This window comes from Melanerpes formicivorus, unplaced genomic scaffold (genome assembly GCF_026170545.1).
Source record: "Melanerpes formicivorus ecotype bairdi unplaced genomic scaffold, bMelFor1.0.p_v2 SCAF_12, whole genome shotgun sequence".
Lineage (NCBI taxonomy): Eukaryota > Metazoa > Chordata > Aves > Piciformes > Picidae > Melanerpes > Melanerpes formicivorus.
This window is the reverse complement of record NW_027142364.1, coordinates 8,726,896-8,746,447: the sequence shown is the minus strand read 5'-3', so window position 1 is coordinate 8,746,447 and position 19,552 is coordinate 8,726,896. Positions and strand designations below refer to the sequence as shown.

At 42.1% G+C, this 19,552-nt stretch overlaps 1 protein-coding gene and 1 long non-coding RNA gene across 2 annotated transcripts; both read right to left on the bottom strand.

Annotated features, from left to right (window-relative positions):
- Nucleotides 1–64: 64 nt before the first annotated feature.
- LOC137444470 (cytochrome P450 2J4-like) lies at nt 65–12,549 on the bottom strand. The gene is made up of 9 exons (XM_068145192.1): nt 12,313–12,549; nt 10,891–11,053; nt 9,695–9,844; nt 7,426–7,586; nt 6,746–6,922; nt 5,024–5,165; nt 2,354–2,541; nt 1,514–1,655; nt 65–816 (listed from the first exon to the last, which is right to left on the bottom strand). Exons 1-9 carry the CDS (start codon nt 12,481–12,483, stop codon nt 638–640), a joined length of 1,473 nt encoding a protein of 490 aa, XP_068001293.1. The 5' UTR covers nt 12,484–12,549; the 3' UTR covers nt 65–637.
- A 3,444-nt stretch (nt 12,550–15,993) lies between these two features.
- LOC137444695 (uncharacterized) lies at nt 15,994–17,542 on the bottom strand. The gene is made up of 3 exons (XR_010988211.1): nt 17,468–17,542; nt 16,728–16,824; nt 15,994–16,058 (listed from the first exon to the last, which is right to left on the bottom strand). It is a non-coding gene; the product is annotated as an uncharacterized lncRNA (long non-coding RNA).
- Between the last annotated feature and the right edge of the window lie 2,010 nt (nt 17,543–19,552).

Genomic DNA, 19,552 nt, shown 5'->3' with positions numbered 1-19,552 from the left:
ACCCATTATCCTCCTCCAGAAATTCTCAGTGAGTTGTAAATCATCCATAAATGAAACCAGGTGCTAATTTTTCCTTTGTGTATTTTATTAGTGACCATCAACAAAAAGTTGACTGAAATGTTATGAATTATGACAGTAATATGAGGGGGTAGACTTTTCCAGGGCTGTTCTTCCAAACTCTATTGCTTCTGGGGGGGGGGGGGGGGGGGAAAGCAAAAAGAAGAAAGAAAAAAAGGATAACTCAGATAATGAATTAATTTTTGAAGTCTGCCAGTCAGTTTTGTCATTTGCTCACCAATGTCCTGGACTTCAGTACTCAGTATTATCACTAAGGTTGGAAGAGACCTCAAAGATCATCGAGTACACGCAGCATGATGCCTTTATGGCTGAGAACGATGGAGTGTTGCAGATCAAAAGAACTTTTACCAAAATAAAGGTTCATCTTCAAGAGCAGGTAGCAGAGTCTGAACAAAATTACCTGCTGTAGACAAAAGGTGGCTTTTGGGGAAGAAATTTATATTCAATACAAAAAAAAATACCCAACCAACCAACACATTACATGGTCTTAATACACACATTCACAAAAGTAAATAAGATTGCTTAACAGATCGGCTGTGACATGCTGCAGATGCCCACCCTAACGTGGAATAGCACAAATCCTGTAGGGATGGGGCTGCAGCGTACCCCCCTGCATGGGCTCTGTGTTGATCTTTGTCGCCCCCTCGGGGAGCTGGAAGGTGAAAGCCCGCAGCAGGTTGGCGAAGAAAATAAAAAGCTCGGTCCTCGCTAGATGTTCCCCCAAACACACACGGTGCCCTGCAGGAGGAAGAGTGGGGAAGGACAGTGAGTAAACGACCCCGGCCTTAAAAGCAAATATATTCATCCTCACGCAGTGCAAAAGTAGTTTTGCTGAGTCCAGAATTTCTTTAGGGCTTAATGCAATCAATGACATAAAAGTTAATGCAATTCTTCCTTTAAAGAATCCTGGCTGCAGCTGTAGATAAATGTGTAGCCCTTCTGCCCTGAGTTTCATTTCAATTACCCCAAAAGCCTCATCTTCATTTGACTGACAACTTTAAAGGAATTCTTTCAATCATGTAAATGATGAGTAACTTGTTTTTCCCAGGAGATGCTGTGCTCCAGTTTCCTAAGCATAAAGCATCAGCACAGCTCCTTGCAAATACTTTCCAAATGTATGTCTGGTGCTGAAATGTATGCCCAAATCAATAACTATGATGATTAGCAGAGGATTTCCTCTCCTAAATAAATAAATGAATAAAGTCAGATGTATACATCTGTCAGGACATCTCTGATTTTCCATGTTATTATTTGTTCAGTAGCAAAGGTGTTTATGGCTGTATTGGGAAACACTACTGAAGATAATAATCATGTTGATTTTATTCCTGTTTTCCACAAAGAGGTTTAAAAGAAACAACCAACAGGTTTTTAATAGACATCTTAATTCTGCATCTCCAAACCAAAAGATTAATGCTTGTGCTGTCAGTCCAATTACCTATTGAGAATGGTAAAAAGGCTTGTTGGCTCACAAAGTTCCCATCCTTATCCAAGAAGTGGCCGGGGTTGAACTGTCGAGGTGCTTCCCACTGCTCTGGGTCATACAAAGATGAAGCAATATTGGGAAAAACTATGGTGCCCTGAAAGGAGAAAAACTCTCACTCAGTCCTGGCTGGCAGTTGTCCCCCAGACAGCCAGAGCCAGCTAGGTGAGACCAGTGTTAGGTTTACTTTGAGGGTTTAGTGCTGTGTGCTTGCAGGTTCATTTCCCCAGCAGGAACTGTGAGGACCATGAAGTCTTTTTGTTTCAGAATGTGTGTCCAAGCCTGACAGTGGAAGTGGTAGTTTCAACAGAAACCGACAGCTTTATTTGTTCTAAACCAATTTTCTCTTCCAACATTAGAAGGTTCTGTGATTTGGTCTCTTTGACAAAAGCTAGTTGCAAGCCTCCATGCTTTTCCCTGGACTTTTTACAGGCTTTCCATAGGCAAAACCTCAGTAGGAAATCTTTCTAGTGCCTTATGAGCACAAATCAGCCACAGTATCCTTCAGTATCAGTCTGTAAAGTTTTGCTTTCATTTGTTTGTACAAACACTTCTGAAAATCCCCTCTTCCATCCAGGGTCATCTTTTATTTCTGGTAACCCTCTCCCAAAAGCCACATCACTCTATTTGGCCTGGCAGGTGGTTTCTTGCCCTTATTCTCATTCCAGCTGTGACCCAGAGGGATCCAACCCCACTGCTGTTGGGAAGGAGACCCTGACACCAATGGATGTTAATCCACACCTTGCTCTACTGAATGCAGGAAAGCAATTGTAGCAATTAAGAAAGTGTCTGTACCTTTTTGAGAGGAAAGCCAAGCAATATCGTGTTCCTCACACACACTCTGGGCATGCCAACCGAGATAATGTTGCTGAAGCGTTGGATCTCATGAACCACAGCATTTGTGTAGGGCAGTTCTCTCCGATCCTCATAGCAAATTAACTGGGAACGACCCAAAACTGCATCCAGCTCCATCTGCACTTTCTCTGTGGAGAAGCATTTACCATTGCAGGTAGGAAAATATACCAAGTGTTTTTGCTTATTTCATTTTCAAAGCCATTTCTCATGCACAACTACCAGGACAGCAACAAAAGCAATGTAAAAATGTAAGTAACTTTTCTAAAGGAAACAGCAGTGTTGCAACATATTAAATACATAAGAGCTTTACTTCTGGGGCTGAAGTTATTTGATTGTAGATGAAGAAAAGGCCTTTGTTGCTCAAAGCTTTAAAACTCTCAAAGAGTTGCTTTGCTAACAGTGATTCAAGTGATGATTTATCTTTATGTTTTCTTCTGGCTAGCTGCTTCAGGCACCTACAGCTAGTTAAAACCACTAAACTTGTGGTTCTCTAGAGTTTAAGACAGGTGAATCTTGACCTTAAAAGCCTAATCCCTATTGGAAGGGAATGGTTCTTACATAGGATGTCTGTTAAGTGAAGCAATGCCAAATAGAACAATGTCTAGATGCCTTTAAAAAGCAAACAAACAAAATCTGCTTCTTGGTGCCTGCCCTTAGACCAAGAATAACATGACTGAAAGTACTGCACAGGAGTGTTGGGAGCATTAGCAAAAGTATAAAGTTTGGTTTGTAATCTTCAAGAGTGGCAGCACACACATAGTGCAAGTGCCTTGGGTTTTGAACAAATGATCCTGGCCTTTTCCAGAGACCCTTTTGAACAACACTAAGATGCAGGGAAGCCCATCCTGCATTGATCAGTTTGTGCTCATTCACATCAACTAGCAGTCCTTCACAAACTGTGCTGGGTAGACCCTAACAACAGAGATTTAAGCACCTTACAGAATTTAAAATGTATATTCAGAAATATTTTAGTAAGGTACATCTGTTTCAATGAGGACCTAGCCTGCAAAATCAAGCTCAAGTGTAGTCTGAAGTGATCAGTCACTGCATGAATATAAACATACATCTCTGTTCCAGTAGTTCAGGGAACAAAGAGAGCCTGAATCAGTGATGAGGCAAAAGGCCAAACCTTTCTGTATGGAACATCCACTGGCAAAACCAGTAACAGGTTGAAAAAGAAGCCACCAAGTGAATGAGGACAGATACAGTGGTATCAGTTCATTATGAGAGTTTATATGACTCAAGAAGCCCAGGAAGCCCATTCTGCACACCCCCTGCTTTCCCAAGTATGTGCAAGGTGTTACATTTATACAAAATAAAATTATCTAGAGGCATCAGCACTTTCATAACCTCAATTACATTCTGTGATAATAAACATGCAATTACATGGGATTAAATAGATCTTCTTGTCTGATAGCCACAAGTTGAGCAATTTTTTCTTATCTTCATCTGCTCCCTCCATTTCAAATCCTGTTCTTCTGTGGTCCCTTGCATATATTCTGCTATCTAACAACGAGATTTCTGTTATCCACCATAAGAGATTGTGCTGTCTTTGGTTTTCATTCAGTGGTCTATGAAAGTGTTTGATAGGTATTCAAAGTTAGACTTAAAAATAAACTTCTTAAATACATGTGGATATAGCTGTTGAGCCATCAAATTCCACAGCCAAGTGGAATAATTTCTGTTGTAAGAAACTGAAATACATCACAGAGTTAATTTATTCACCCTGATACCTTGGGATCATAAACAGACTGATGGACAAAAATAATGTCAAAGTTGCCAACTGACCTACAGGTGATTATCTTTACTACTTCTCTGACCTACAGAGCACAAAGAAAGGCAGGTGTCCCTGTAACCCCCATCACTGAAACTCAGCCAACACAAAGCAGAATCAAAGTAACTTTCAAGAGTGACATCCCTACCATCACACATCAGTTTCTGCTCAGTTATTCTCAGCCACCAGTCATGTTTATGACTAAAACAGAGGCCATCTCAGTTTCTCAGAGTACCATCAGCACCTCATCAATGGCTGACCACTCTTCCTTCAAGGATTATACAAGCAAACCCTCTGGCTTCCCAAACAGCCACTCCAGTCCTCTTACCCTATTGACCACCCTACCATAATCTTAATTTTCTCAAAGACCTCAACCCCTCCATTTCAACCATCCACAACCTCCTATACATGGGCATACTTCCCAGACTGTCAACTCGTTCTGGGAACTGCCCTATGCTTGTGACTGTTGTAAGAGCCTGTATGCAACACTCTGGATCTACCAATGTTGCCCAGCACAGGTCTACCAGCACAAAAGGCTCCATGTGCCACTAGCCATATATCAGTGTTTAGGAATAATCTCTGATCATGAGAGTGGTGAAACCCTGGAATGGGTTGTCCAGGGAGGTGGTTGAGGCCCCATCCCTGGAGGTGTTTAAGACCAGGCTGGATGAGGCTCTGGCCAGCCTGATCTAGTGTGGGATGTCCCTGCCCATGGAACTAGATGATCCTTGTGATCCCTTCCAACCCTGACTGATACTATGATACTATCTATGGAAACATTATGTCTTGGATCATCTGTTGTATTAAAGATATTTGTGGCATGTTTATCCACTCACCTTGGATGTCTGGATTTGCCACCATGTAGAGCAGGCCCCAGTTCAAAGTAGTGCTTGTTGTCTCTGATCCACCCAAGAAAAGGTCATTTATAGAATAAACCATATTGTCTTCATTGTACGTAGACCTGGGTTCATCTTTGGACTGTAAATGATAAGATAAAGTAGAATTTTATAGATGAAAGTTGGAAAAACCAGAATACCTTTAAATGTGGTTTTATTGCTGTTCCAAACTGTAGTGTAGGTAGACCACCTACAGTACAATACAAAGAGAGTGAAAAAGAATATCAGACACCAAAGATGACAAGAAAAGCTAATGTTTCACAAATGGACAAGGCATGTCAACTCCATTCTTAATCATGAAGCTAAATCACATATTCTCCACAGAAAATGACTGCTGGCTTAGTTGTGTAAATAGTAGTACACTTAGAATGTTTCCTAAGTAAATGTTGCTGAAACAGTTTCTGCTCCACCAATGTTCAAGTCTCATAGAACTTGGAACAGCAGTGAAAGGCTTCAGAGGCAGTTAAACACTTTGGAAGGCCAGGCATGTTAGTGTTGTGCTAGTATTAAAGTTTTGAAACAAGAAGATCCAAGGAACTAGAAGTTTGTTGGGATGACATACACCCTGGACATAATAAAAATACAGCAGTTGATATGGGAATTGACTGAAAAAAGACTTACCAGCTAGGAATACAAATTAATTCTATTTATTACAATATAGAAAAATTGCATTGGCAAGGAGATCTGAGCAGACTCTGGTAAAATTGCCAGCTTGGACAGCAATGACAGTTACACAGTTACAGTATACTTGGAGTTCCACAAGAGGGTTTATTTTGGTCCCCACAATAATAGAAAAGTCAAGCACTATCAAGTATTCATATGACACATGCTAAAGGACTCAAGAGCTGGCTGACAGAAATAGCTAACAGACACTCTTCCCTGGGTGTAGATCTCTTCAGTGGGGCTGAGCACAGCAGTAGAGCCAATACAATAGAATACAATAGAATTAACCAGGTTGGAAGAGACCTTTGAGATCAAGTCCAACCTATTACCCAACACTACCTAATCAACTAAACCACGGCATCAAGCACCCCATCCAGTCTCTTCCTAAACACCTCCAGTGATGGTGACTCCACCACCTCCCTGGGCAGCCCATTCCAATGGGCAATCACTCTTTCTATGAAGAACTTCTTCCTAACATCCAGCCTAAATCTCCCCTGGCACATCTTGAGACTGTGTCCTCTTGTTCTGGTGCTGGCCACCTGGGAGAAGAGACCAATCCCCACCTGGCTGCAACCTCCCTTCAGGTAGTTGTAGAGAACAAATCAATGCAAGGGCATATGCCAGGCAGGCAGTGGTCCATGACAGTAGACCCATTTTGACTGTGCCAGGAGGTGCAGGATGGGTGCCTGAAGCTTAGCAATGTTGCAGTGCAACCATCACATACCACAGCAGCAGGGCCACCAGCTGTGCCAGCAGGGAAGTGCTGCCACCTGGGAGCAGCACCACTGCCCACTTCTCCAGGGGCTGTAAAAGTAGACTACCACCCTCCCTCCCTCCCTGGATATCTCATTTGAAGGGCATTGGAGGAAGGCTTTGGATGTCTCCACAGAAGGTAACACCACAATCTCTCTGGGCAGCCTCTTGCAGTGTTGAGACCAGTTAATGGTCTCTTTCACCTCATTTCCCATCAATGTGTAATGAGGCAGAACAAATACTTACTTTTTCTATGTGATCCAGGTAAAAGTCAATGAAATCCTGAGGCTCATCTGGTGTCCCACGCTCTGTGTGCATGCTGATCTCCCTCCTTGTAAAAGAGCTCAGGACATCATAGCAAGACAATACCTTCTTATGAGGACCAGGGAGACGGCACATAAGCCAGGGGAAGATTTCATACAGCTGCAGAAGTGACACACAAGGGGTATCACAACTGTCTACCACTAGAAAATGCACTTTAGGCCTACTAAAAAGAGAAGGTAAACCTCATGTGAGCATGTGGGCTTGGCATCATTAGTAAAATATTCTGACAAAGACTATGGTTATGGTTTCAAGTCGTTAAAGAGTACGCTGTAATTTCTAGCTGTGCTGGTGGTAAGATCCAGAGTTCCATAGGCTTTGGGCTCAACCACAAACCAAATTGGAATTATTATAGTTAGAATTAACTGGATTCTACCATTCAATTATTCACGTATTCAATTGCAAGGAACTGTATTCAAGCGTTTAAAAAGTGAGATCCTGCCCTCCAGTGGAGAGTACCAGGAAGGAAGAGGCAGCGGAGCCGTTGCAAACAGTCCTCACTAGGACGTGCAGTTGTTGCCACAGCCCGAAGCAAAGGCTGGCTATAGCCAGACTGCACTTTTCACGTTCTGCCTTACTCAGAAGACAACAGATCGTTTACTTACATGATGAAAAAAGCTGCCCCCAAACTTGAACAGACGCTCCATGGCTCTAATCACTTCATGGAAGGTTTCATCATCTCTGGAGAAGCGATGTCCAAACACAACAGCACAGATTACATTTGAGACGGAATGAACAAGAGGGAAAGAAGGATCCAGGGGTTTGCCTGCAAACACAAGGGTGAATGTCAATGTTAATGTCTCCTCTCTGCTTTAGTGAAATGAAATTAGAGACTTTAGAGAAAGTCTCTAGACTTAGAGAAATGAAAGAACTTTCAAGAGAGCATTGCATCTCAGAGATGCAGCAATCTTCTTACAAAATTCTAGTATCAAGCTGCACCATAGTTGTGAAGAATCAATCTCATAATCCCTAAAGGAAAGCCAGATGTGTAAAATATTTGGCAAATTTACAGGTAAGAAGGACCAAAAAATAATAGTAAATATCTGTGCACATTAACTGTCTGGAAAATTCAAAACACATCTCAAGCATGGGAATGACTGAGAGCACTGCAGTCAAAGGGAATCTTGAGAGGAGAACAGTAAGGAAAGAGGCAGCCTAATTCAGCAAGGACATAAATACATGCAAGGCTAGTGTATTTTCTCTGACTTTACTAGAAATGCAGAGCCTCAAGTAAGACAAAAGGTCATTTCAACCTCTTGTGTCAACAATACAGTAATTAATTTTACAGCAGTTACGTGAAAACCTAACCCAAACAAAAATATTTTGTGACTCCAGAGTAAATGGCTCTAACAATGCAACTGCCCAACACCCAGTGCACAATTTACTGTTCTCCACTTTTTTTTTTTTCACTTCACACATGGTCACAGCTCAATGTCTCCTAATTCTTAATCCATAGGATTGGACTAGATGTAATTACTTTCAACTGCTACAATGGCTAGCTGCAGCATGTCCTGATTTACTGTGCCTTTGCATAATGATCACTATTGAGAAATTCAACTCACGTGCTTCTAAATGGGTTGATCAGGTTTAAATGTTGCAACAAAGACAATATTCTAGTCACTACTTTAAAGAGTGTATGCAGATGGCTTTACAGGACTTCATTCATCAGCACTGATAAAGCGTCCACATCTTTATGCACTAGAATCATAGAATTGTCAGGGTTGTAAGGGACCTCAAGGATCATCTAGTTCCAACCCCCCTGCCATGGGCAGGGACACCACACACTAGATCAGGTTGCTCAGAACCACATCCAGCCTGGCCTTAAAAACCTCCAGGGATGAGGTTTCTACCACCTCCCTGGGAAACCTGTTCCAGTGTCTCACCACCCTCTTGGTGAAGAATGTCTTCCAGACATCCAATCTGAAGCTACCCATTTGTATTTGGGTTCCATTCCCCCTAGTCCTATCATTACCTGACACCCTAAAAAGTCCCTCCCCAGCTTTCTTGTAGGCCCCCTTAAGATACTGGAAGGCCACAATAAGGTCTCCTTGGAGCTTTCTCTTCTCCAGACTGAAGAGTCCCAACTCCCTCGGTCTGTCTTCATAGAAGAGGTGCTCCAGCCCCCTAATCATCCTCGTGGCCCTTCTTTGGACATGCTCCAGCATGTCCAGATCCTCCCAGTACTCCAGGTGGGTTCTCACCAGAGCAGAGTAGAGGGGGAAAATCACTTCCCTCAACCTGCTGGCTATGCTTTTCTTGATGCAGCCCAGGATGTGATTGGCTTTCTGGGCTGCAAGTGCACACTGGTGGCTCATGTTGAGCTTCTCATCCACCAGCACCCCCAAGTCCTTTTCTTCAGGGCTGCTCTCAAGCCAGTCACTGCCCAGCCTACAGCCTATATCAGTGTTTGGGATTGCCCCAACCCAGATGCAGGACCTTGCACTTGGTCTTGTTGAACCTCATGAGGCTGTCATGTGTTCACCTCTCCAGCCTGTCAAGGTCCCTCTGGATGGTATCCCTTCCCTCCAGCATGTCTGCTGCACCACACAGCTTGGTGTCATCAGCAAACCTGCTGAGGGTACACTCAATGCCACTGCCCATGTCTCCAACAAAGGTGTTAAACAAGACTGGTCACAGCACTGATCCCTGAGGGACTCCACTTGTCACTGGCTTCCACTTGGACATGGACCCACTGATAGCCACCCTTTGGGTGCAGCCATATATGAGCAGGCAACATGCCCTTGAGGCAAAGAAGACCAACACCACCCTCTTGTGGAACAAAGCTGCCCTTGATTTCAGAGCAGGACAGAAAACTCATGCACTAAAGACATCAGACTAATGAGAAAAATGAATCAGTATTTATTGCAGAGGTACCTTTCACACTTGCAAAGAAGTCTACCAGGTAGCGAGCCTCTTCCTGAACTCGGTGCTCTAGACCTCTTTTCCCCAGACCAAGGGTGCGTAGAGTCCTCAGTGCAAACCTTCTCTGCTGCTTCCAGGTGTGACCCGTTGCCAACATAATCCCTGCATCCATTCAAGGAAGAGCTCTTTATCCTGTTAATACTTATTACAGACAAAGACTATTACATTGCTTATGAACATAAAGACACAAAGGAACAGCTGTGGCCTGTAAGCATATAGGCAGGGCTAAAACGGACAAACTCCACTTGCTAATAAGATGACTTGCAGGATTAAGCTTGATCCAAGACAACCAGTTATTTCAGAAAGTTTGATAGCTGCTTCTCTAGGCACTTTCTAAAGTGCTTGTCTCTCACTCTCTTCTGTGCTTGGGCCTCATCTGACCAGGGTAACGATTCTCATGAAGGTAAAAGGGGAAAGATTTCTGACTGTCCACAGTCAGGAAGAAAAGTTCAGTACTTGGGCTTTGGGACAAATATCTTCAGGAGAAATAAACATCATACATTAGCAGGACCTTTAGTGTAATAAAAGACTCACCAATGACTGAAACAAATTCAAATGAGAAAGGAATGAGCTTTTCTTAGAAAAAGCTGAGGCCCCAAATAAGATACAAGTTGTTTCATAGTGGATGTGTCTGTGGAAATTAGGAGTTTGGGGATTTCCAATATGGTTGGGGACATACCAATATACAGGTTGAAACAGAGGTGCACTGATCCTCTAGATTAAACTGTGTCACTAAGAAAATATTCACAAAGAAAAGGGCATAGGAAGAAGTTTCCCACCACCAAGCTCACTTTTCAACAGACAATGTAATGGTTGGAAACAGGAGGTCCAGCATAAGGAATTATGCCAGTTCCTGCCCTTGCTCTGCTTCTCTGTGTCATAACCTATTACTGTCTCATTTCATCATCTCTGAATCTGCTCCACTTAATATTTTACACAAGGCACTATGAATCATTTTTTGTTTTGCTGGGCTTTCCTCCTCCTACTATCCAAAGGCTACTTCACCCATCTCTACTTTGCAGTTCACCTGGCCATCATTTCTCATTGACAAACCCTGCAAGGTACCCTGCAACGATTGCAAGGTACAAAAGAACTACAGTTTGTCAAGATGACCATTTGGTGCAATGTTTGTGGCAAGAAATTCTCACCTTTTCCTTTGGCCATGGCTCTGAAGAAAGGAGACACTAACCTCCCAGAAACATCTTCAGGGTGCATAGTCATACCATCCTTAACGGCTTGATATCCATTCAGTATGATCACTGGGGCCCATCCAAACCATAAGGTGAATATGTTGCCATGAACTTTTGCCAGCTGTAGATGGGAGAGAAGCCAGGAAAGCACAGATGAAATCCCACATGTTGCAAACAACCTGCTTTCATCCAAACCTGCTTTCACACTGATTACAGGACCAGCCCTGAGGTGAAATGGTGTTCTTCACATTTCTCACAAGACTGAAATTATCTGTGAGAAGCACAAATGTCTTTTCCAGCATTCACTGTTGGAAACAACTGAATATTCCAGCTTTTCAGTGCCACGTATCTAACCCAGGAAACATTAGGTGTCTTTTATAGTAAGTATATAAGCCAAGGCTCAGTTTGCAATGACTCATGTGATAAAGGGTCTTTTGTGCACATGAACTTCTTTCAACAGGGTTTCTATCAATTGTACTGGTAAAGTATTGCAGAAGGAACACAGAAATGTCAGAGGAGTAAGCAACTTGTAGAGACTAGGCCAGTTATTTTCTTCCTTTCCCCTACCCATTTGGATAATTAGATACTAGAATCCAAGCAAGACCATTCTGTCTTGCGGTGTCCTTACTTCCTGCCTGAATATGCCTTTTGGTTGGAATAACTGGTGTGCCTTGTCCAAGCCAGTGACAGAAGCCACTGGGGCTGTCTACTAAGAATTCTGAAAGCACTGCAAGAACTAAAAGAATGAGGCAGAGGTAGCCTTGTGTGCAGATGTACTCCTCAAAAAACACTTAAGACAAGGTTCATGTAGTATTTTCTGACGCTGTCAATACAAATAAATGTACACACCCATAGGGCACCTTAAGCATCCGTTTACTGCTCAAGCTAGAGAGTGCCAGAGCTCAGAAAGCTAAAAATCTGTGCTGTGAAAGTGATTTATTTTTATATAGTATTTCTTTTCCCAAACTGCAAATCTGATCTATTACCCCTAATGATATTTAGTCCTAAGTTATGTCAAGTTTCACATGAATTTGTCAAGGTTAACATTAAGGGGCAAGGGAAGGATATCAAGTTTCATATTTGTCAAATTCACTATTAAAGGGTGGTAAGTTAAAGTTTCAGAATGATTTCTATGCATTCAGAACTTCCAGTGCCAGGTTTATTAGCTTGGCAGCTATGCTGCAATAATTTTTCCTTCTTTTGCCAACCAAACCAGCAGTTCCCAAGCAAACTTAGTGCAGTATCACAACAGCCAGTTAACAAGCACAGTATGTTACCAATGTGGTTCGGGGAGAGGATGTTTTAAAATAGCAAAGAACATGAGGAATGGGAAAAATAAGAAAGATTTTTAAACAATTAGGAGTATCTGAAAATAAATACCTTCATGAGGAGATCACGATTAAACTGAAAGTTCAGCTGTATCACGGTCCCAAATACTGGGAAAGGGATTGGTCCAGGAGGAAGCCGTCTCCGGAGTCGTTGCAACTTTAAAAACTGTGTAACAAAAAGAAACACAGCTAAGGCTGTAAGAACTTCACCTATTGTCAACATTTTAATGTCTGCCTTTATTGAAAATAGGCTACTGAAGGTACCAAGGCTGGTTGCTCAGCCAGTTTTTTCATAAGTGTTTAAATTTCATATAATAACTCTTCCCCGCCCCTAACCCTCCCTCTTTATTATCAGCCACTCCTTTTGTTCCTGCTCATTACATTCATGCTCAAACGTATTTAACAGATGCATGTCCCTCTCCCTCTTCTAATCCATATTATATTCATCAACTATGGACCAAAGGATTTGCAGGGATGGTGTCTTAAAAGACTAAGGCAAATGTTTTCTACACAATGGAGACACATATATCTACCTGTAAACTCTCCATCTAATTTTGGGGGGGGGGGGGAGAAATGTGGATGGTATGTGCTCCTACAAATGTTTCATGAATGCTTTTACAAAAGCAATAGCCATCCATACAACTTAAGCACACAAATGTAAGTGGGTATTAAATCCAGTATATCCAGTAATGGCAAGGCTGATAAAAGTTAAAAGCCCACATTTATCTTAGAATGGATATACGAGTATTTAATGTTTAATACAAAGAGCAAAATCTGTTAGGCTTTCAAGTTCAATTGAAGATGTAACTGGTTTAATATAGAACTTGTTCTTTTCCTAACCTCCTTGCAATTGTTAACTTCTCTGAGGGTTTTGCCTACCTCTGAATTTCCCCTTTCAATCTTGACATAAATGTGGATGCCCTAAAGGAAATTTTGAGTAATCATCAGAAAACTTGCCAGATAAATAAAGCATATGCATACAGAAAGTACATCTTGTATGAAACAGATTAAACATAACAAAACAAACACATGGGAAAAACCTATTAGGAATCTTGAGCTACAAGCAGAACTAAGGGCCCCAGCAAGAACTAGTCATGACATGCATGTGCCATACCTGAAGAATAAATGCAGTTTATAGCCAAGGCTCTTCGCCAAGCCTCAACACATATAGGAAGTATAAGCCTAACAGCAGGGGAATTTACAGTGTGGGGTGTCCTTGCCCATGGCAGGGAGGTTGGAACTAGATGATCCTTGTGGTCCCTTCCAACCCTGACTGATACTATGATACAGGCCTGCAATTAGACCACGAAAACCATGTGCAAAGGATTCTGGGCACCACATAACTATATCAGTCGTGGCCCTGTGTTACAGATCTAGATTGAAATGCTTTTCTGTGGAAAGCATCCATACTCTGAAAGTAAAACACTTGTAAAAGAAACATGTTTTCACTAATTTTCTCAAAACCTGCCAAGATGGCTTGTACAGCAGCATGCCTCCTTCAAGTGCCCTGTCTTTGGGACAGACATTTCACAGGATTTGTGGTTCCGGGACATGAAACACCCTTATGAGCAGCCCAGAGTTTACCAGCCCACGGTTTCCAGACCTCCAAGTCAATTAGCCTCCAAGCACTGAACTTCATTACCACTAAAGCATAACTTATTGATGTGTATTAACCACAACGGGCATGTTCCTGTGTTTCTACTAAAGCTTTCTTTGTTTACAACAAAAGGGTTACTTTTCAAGGCACTCATTTTTAATTTAGCCTTCTCATTGAATGGGGGGGGAGGGGGAGGGGGCAAGGAAATCCCTTTAGAAACAAATTCTGGTAAGTTTTGCCTGTTCTGTATCTAGTGTAATTTCACTAAAATCTACTTGCAATTCACCATATTATCAGATTTTTTCATTTTGAATCAATGTAGTACATTCTCTGGCCTCTTAAATATACAAAGATTTTACAATTAAATTGCTTTCAACAGGATCCAGTGATCTTTTCCATGGGGCAGTGAAGAGGCCTGGGTCTTTCACTGCTACAGCCTCACAACAGGACCTCTTTTCTTCCTTGTTTAGCTTTGCAGCCTTGAGTTTTCACATTGTCAGTAATTTCTCACAAACACAGCTATTCAGATACTCTTCAATGCCTTGTTGGATTCACTCACATCCTTCGGCATAGTCTTAACACCAGCCTGAAACACTGCCTTATTCCTTTGCCTTCATTTCTTCTAAGTTCTCCTAATGTGGGGATCTATGTCTCCTCTGTCATGCTCTGGCCACTTCAAGAGGCTTTACAGTCTTTTTCCTGGTGGTGTTTCTTGAGAAAGAAGGAAGATTTCCTGTTTGGTTTTGGTTTTTTTCCCCAGAGTTTGGTTGTTTCCTCTACGATGCCAAGGCCTTACCCTGGCAGCAGTCATGTCCTCCTTCCGTCTCTAAGATGAGAGCACAGCAAAGGGGCAGGTGCAGTCAGGAAGAAACAAAAAAGCAGGAAACAGGACCAAAGAGAGAGAAGATTGACACCACCATGCTGGAGAAGGGAGGCATCCCCTGAGCCCAGCCGGGAGGCATCCCCCGAGCCCAGCCCGCCTCCATCCCATGTGAGGTGGCCATTATGAGTAGCTGCTGTGGAAGGGTGGGCATGATTCCCTCTGAATAGCTGGTGTGGCACAGCTGTGGAAACCATTCCACTGCCAGCCAGCAGCCTGCCTTCCCCTCAGGTTGTTTCCAGGCACTAGGCCAGCTGCTGTTTCCCAGGTCTTTCTGCAACATTTGCCCATGACAGCTTGGTTGCCTCCCTGCTGCCCACTCACAATATGGTGGCCGCAGCCTTCTCTCCAGCCTGGCTGGCTCCTAAAATGGCTTTCCTAGCACGTTGCGAGCACCAGCACACTCCTCTGCCTTCCTCCTTCACACTGGTCAAAGACCCAATTTTTCTTTGGTCTAGGATGGACTTTTTCTGTATCTCATGTTCACCCAGCATTACCTCCCTCTTCCTGATGAACCACATTAAATTCCCATCCTTCTCTCCACCAAGTAACAATCTAGGATTTAAATAGATTATATAAGTTTTAACATTGTATTTCTATGGTAGACAACAAAAATTCCATTTAAATTCCAATATCCATCTTAGATCTCCACTTTGTCCAGGGCTAGCTTTGTTTCTGCCAGATTTTCAAGTGTGGAACTCTGAAACATTGGGGTACACTTAATTTTTCCCAGATACTTCTTTAAGATTATGCAGTCCCTTGGACCACGCTCATTAAACACAATAACTCACTCCCAGTGATGATTTTTCAAGCAGTAAACTTCTTCAAGCCTTTTATCAGAATCCAGGCATTGCAGCATGCAGCCAAACCACTCCCAATGCAACAGGTTTCCTAAATGATGAAGCAACAGCTGTGGGGACTTCACCTAACACCAGGGATGTGGGAGATCCTGGGAGCATGGGTTGAGTTTCAGAAAGCCAGGACTGAGTAATTTTTGTTTCATGTTCAGAAATGGTGGTTGTGTGATGCAGAGTACGTTTTCCAGAGCTAACCACATTTTTACAATAAAATGAATGCAGCTGACAAGGCTATTAGCAACCCACCAGAGAGAGGAAGGGAAAAGCTGGCACTTACCTACTTGATTTATTATTCTTTGAAAGTTTTCTGACAATTACTCATTTTTCAAAATGGTATTTTCTTACTGCTGTTAGTGACAGTAAAGCCTCAGGCTGCTTTCTTCAACAATGAGATTATTCCTCTGTATCTTCAGCTTGTGGAGGTGAAGTGACTGCAATCCATGCTGTCATCATAAGCTTTTTATCTTAATGCATACAAAGCGATGCTGTTAGGGAATGTAACTATAGATACTCTGCTTGAAATTTAACAAACTCTATAGAGGAAAAGAATCTGAAAATAAACTCTGTACAGGGAAAGACAAACAACTGCACAGCATAGGGAAGGGAGTAAAATCAGGAAAAGAATAGAAAAGAGGGTAAGAAAGAAGATGGACGATGCTAGAATGAGGAACCTGTGCCAAATACGTGTTACAAAAGATGGGATGAAATGAGAAGAATAGGTGAAGATGGATTTCAGTGAGGAAATCATAAGAAAGAACAGCAAACAGCACAGATGTAGAAGATAACCAAAGCAAAAGTTACAGAAGATGGATGACATTGTATGAGGAAGAAAATGAATGGTGGGGAGTTGGAAGCACTGCTGTGAAAAATAAAAGCACATTAAATAGAAAGGGACTAAACAAGCAAGCAGCTACATTAGGAGAAGGAAGGAGTTAAAGACATGTTCTCTCTCTCATACGATTCTTTTTACGCTTCAGTTCAGAATGAAATGCTCTACCACGTTCAAAGAAATTGGCCAGAGCTCCCTCTGGAGGCAAATAGCAAAGAGACCATAGATATATTTGAGCCATTTTGTGTATATACGAGCCAGTTTCATACATGTTTGGCAGTTACCACAGATACTCCAGTCTTACCTGGTTTCACTGCAGCATACACAAAGTGTTCTTGGTCCTCTGAGAGCTTGTTTCACACCAATCTTTGTGGTCAAGAGCGAGGCTAAATGCAGACAAACTGGGAGCAAATAAAAACAAAAGTAGGAAGGCAGACCAAGTAAGAGAACATCTGAAATGGATTTTGAAGATGAAATGGAAGACAAGAAAGGAAAGTGATCTGTGGGGAACAGGAGGGCCAGTACCTTCTTATAGGTCTACTCCACTCCAGTCTTGCACATTTTTTTTTCCCACTTTGTGGGACCTGCGTCCCCTCCCATAAATTCAGATTATTTACAGTAAAAGTGGATTGCTTTGTAACTTTAAACTGTTAGCCCCTTTCTGCTCTGTGCTCTTCTACAAATAGCATCAGCTCCTGGAAGCAGAAAGACAAAGCCACCCTGGTTTTTGTAGTAAGTTCAGCTGGCTGCCCTCTCCTCAGCAGGCACCAGAAAACACAATGAGGGAAGTGGCACTGAAATCCACTTGTAGTGGTTTATTGTGGTTTAGATTACTTCTTTCCCACGTTTTCCTCTTAGCCCTAGAAAAGGCATGAAGAGAGTTGAAATAGTGATATTTCACTTTCTTCCCTAAGACAACACTTTGCCCTCTCTAAAAGAGGATCAGAGCTTCCTGTGGAGCACATTTCAAAGCTGATGCTCTGAAGGGTTTGCATTTAATCTAGCATGTGTAGTTTTCCCTGGAGAGTATGAACAGACACTTACCACAGATTATTACAGTGTAAGAGTATGCAGTTATGTTTTCATCTCATATTAGGTGACTGCAGGATTACATTCCAGTTTATCTAGGAATATTTTGTAATCTACTCAGATCCTTAAGGCTCAAACATCCAAGGCATATGAAAAAGAATCTGAAAAGAAAATCTCATTAATTCACAAGTGACCCCTAATAACTCATCTACAGGCTGGGCCCAAAATCGTACTTTTATCCACTTGTAGCAGTCCTTCTAGAACAGTGCAGATGACCTTATTCTCTCTACCAACTTGTGAAATCGAGTTAAACCTTCTGGTGGATAAATAGTTCAGGGTCAGTCTCAGCACTTCAGAACAGAAGTGAAGAGAAAAAAAAAAAGAATTAGGACAGATGAGAAAATTAGCTCAATTGGAAAGATGGTACAGGCTGTAAACATAATGGAAGTGTTTGGGGAGGTGAGACAAACATGGGGAAGAAGAGAAGGCAAGAGGTTCTGAAGGGAACCAGTGTTGCTCAGGTGGGAAAAAAATGCATTTGTTGGCATTCAATAGCTCCAAATCTTACTTTTGTTTGAGCTCAATAGATGATTTAACCAGAACTAGCCTTGAGTATGGGTCTCTTATACTAGAAAAGGAAGATGACTGTGGGTTGTTTTAGATCTGAGACACAGAATTCATTTTACTTTTTTGATGGAAAATGTATTTCTGAGGTTGATGAGGCTCTGTTTTCTTCATAAATTCTAAATGCAGCCAACAGCAGCATTACTTCAGTGCTAGCTACCAGATATTCTTTAGGATTAGTGATTTTACACTTTGGTACTAAAGACAAGGAACTGCTGCTATCATTGCCTCTCCTCCTGCTGTCCAGGTGGAGACATATGAAGCACCCCCTTACCAGTGTGAAACTACTGTCAGAGGTATGTTTGCAGTTCCAACATGGAGGGGACTTGACACCAATCACCTACCTGTCTGAACACAAAATCACAGAATTACTGAGGCTGGAATAGACCTCAATAAAACCTCTAAGATCATCAAGTCCAGCCAATGACACACTGCAGTCCAGCCCACAACTGTGTAAAGGGTTGAACTACTCCATAAAAATAATCCTGGAGGTGAAGAAACTAGCAATCAGTCCTGCATGCAGGATTCACACATCCCTGCCTCTTAGACTGGGGTGCTTTAAAACACAAGGTTGGCAAAGGCAGCTGGGAAAAATACAGCTGATAATGACCTCAGAGCCACAGACGGCACTATCAGCTAATCAGTGCATAAAAACAATCCTTCCTGTACTGGCACACAGTATTCACTTTGTATGTCACACAGGAATGACATACTCCTAATGCTGTCAAAACAACAATATTCCCTTGTTAACTGTCAGTAACCAAACCAGCAAAATGTTGAATATCCACTTTTGCCAAGTCCTTAAGCACCCTGGTCATAAAAGGCTTCAGAAAGTCTTCGATGGGGTTGGATCTTCTGCTGGGTGTGATATGCTAATTTATGCTGACAGGTGACGGCAGCTAACTGTGATAAAGAACCCTCTAAAGAACTGAAAGGATAAATGAAGCTGAATAAATTACTGGAGGATCTGGAGCAAGCAATACCAGAAGATTACCTGTCATGAAAAAGACATCTCATGTTGCTGTCAACCAGGGAGCTCATGAAAAAGAGCAATTTATCATCACTTTGTCTTCTCCCTGCTGTCATTTGTCTTCCAGTCCTTGCTCCTTGTCTGTATGAAAAACTGGCTAACAAAGCCACTCCTCTCTCTTCCTCTGAAGGGCTGTTTTAGTGGCTGAAACACTGAAATGTCCTGCCAGGTGTCAATGACAACTTGCACAACTTGGATAATCTCAGATCATATTATCTGCCTCTCTAGACAGCTTCCTCCAAGAGCTTCTTTTAACTCTTGCACTCAATTAATATCCTGCAACAGACTGAAAGGCCTTTAAGTCTCTCTCTTCAAATGCAACTGTGGCTTATGAGAAAGTATGAACAGAACTTTAATCATAAGACTTTTGATTTATAGACATTGCTTCAAGATCTTTCTTCATAAATCTCCTTTCCAGCTAGCAATAAATAAGGGCCAATTGTAAT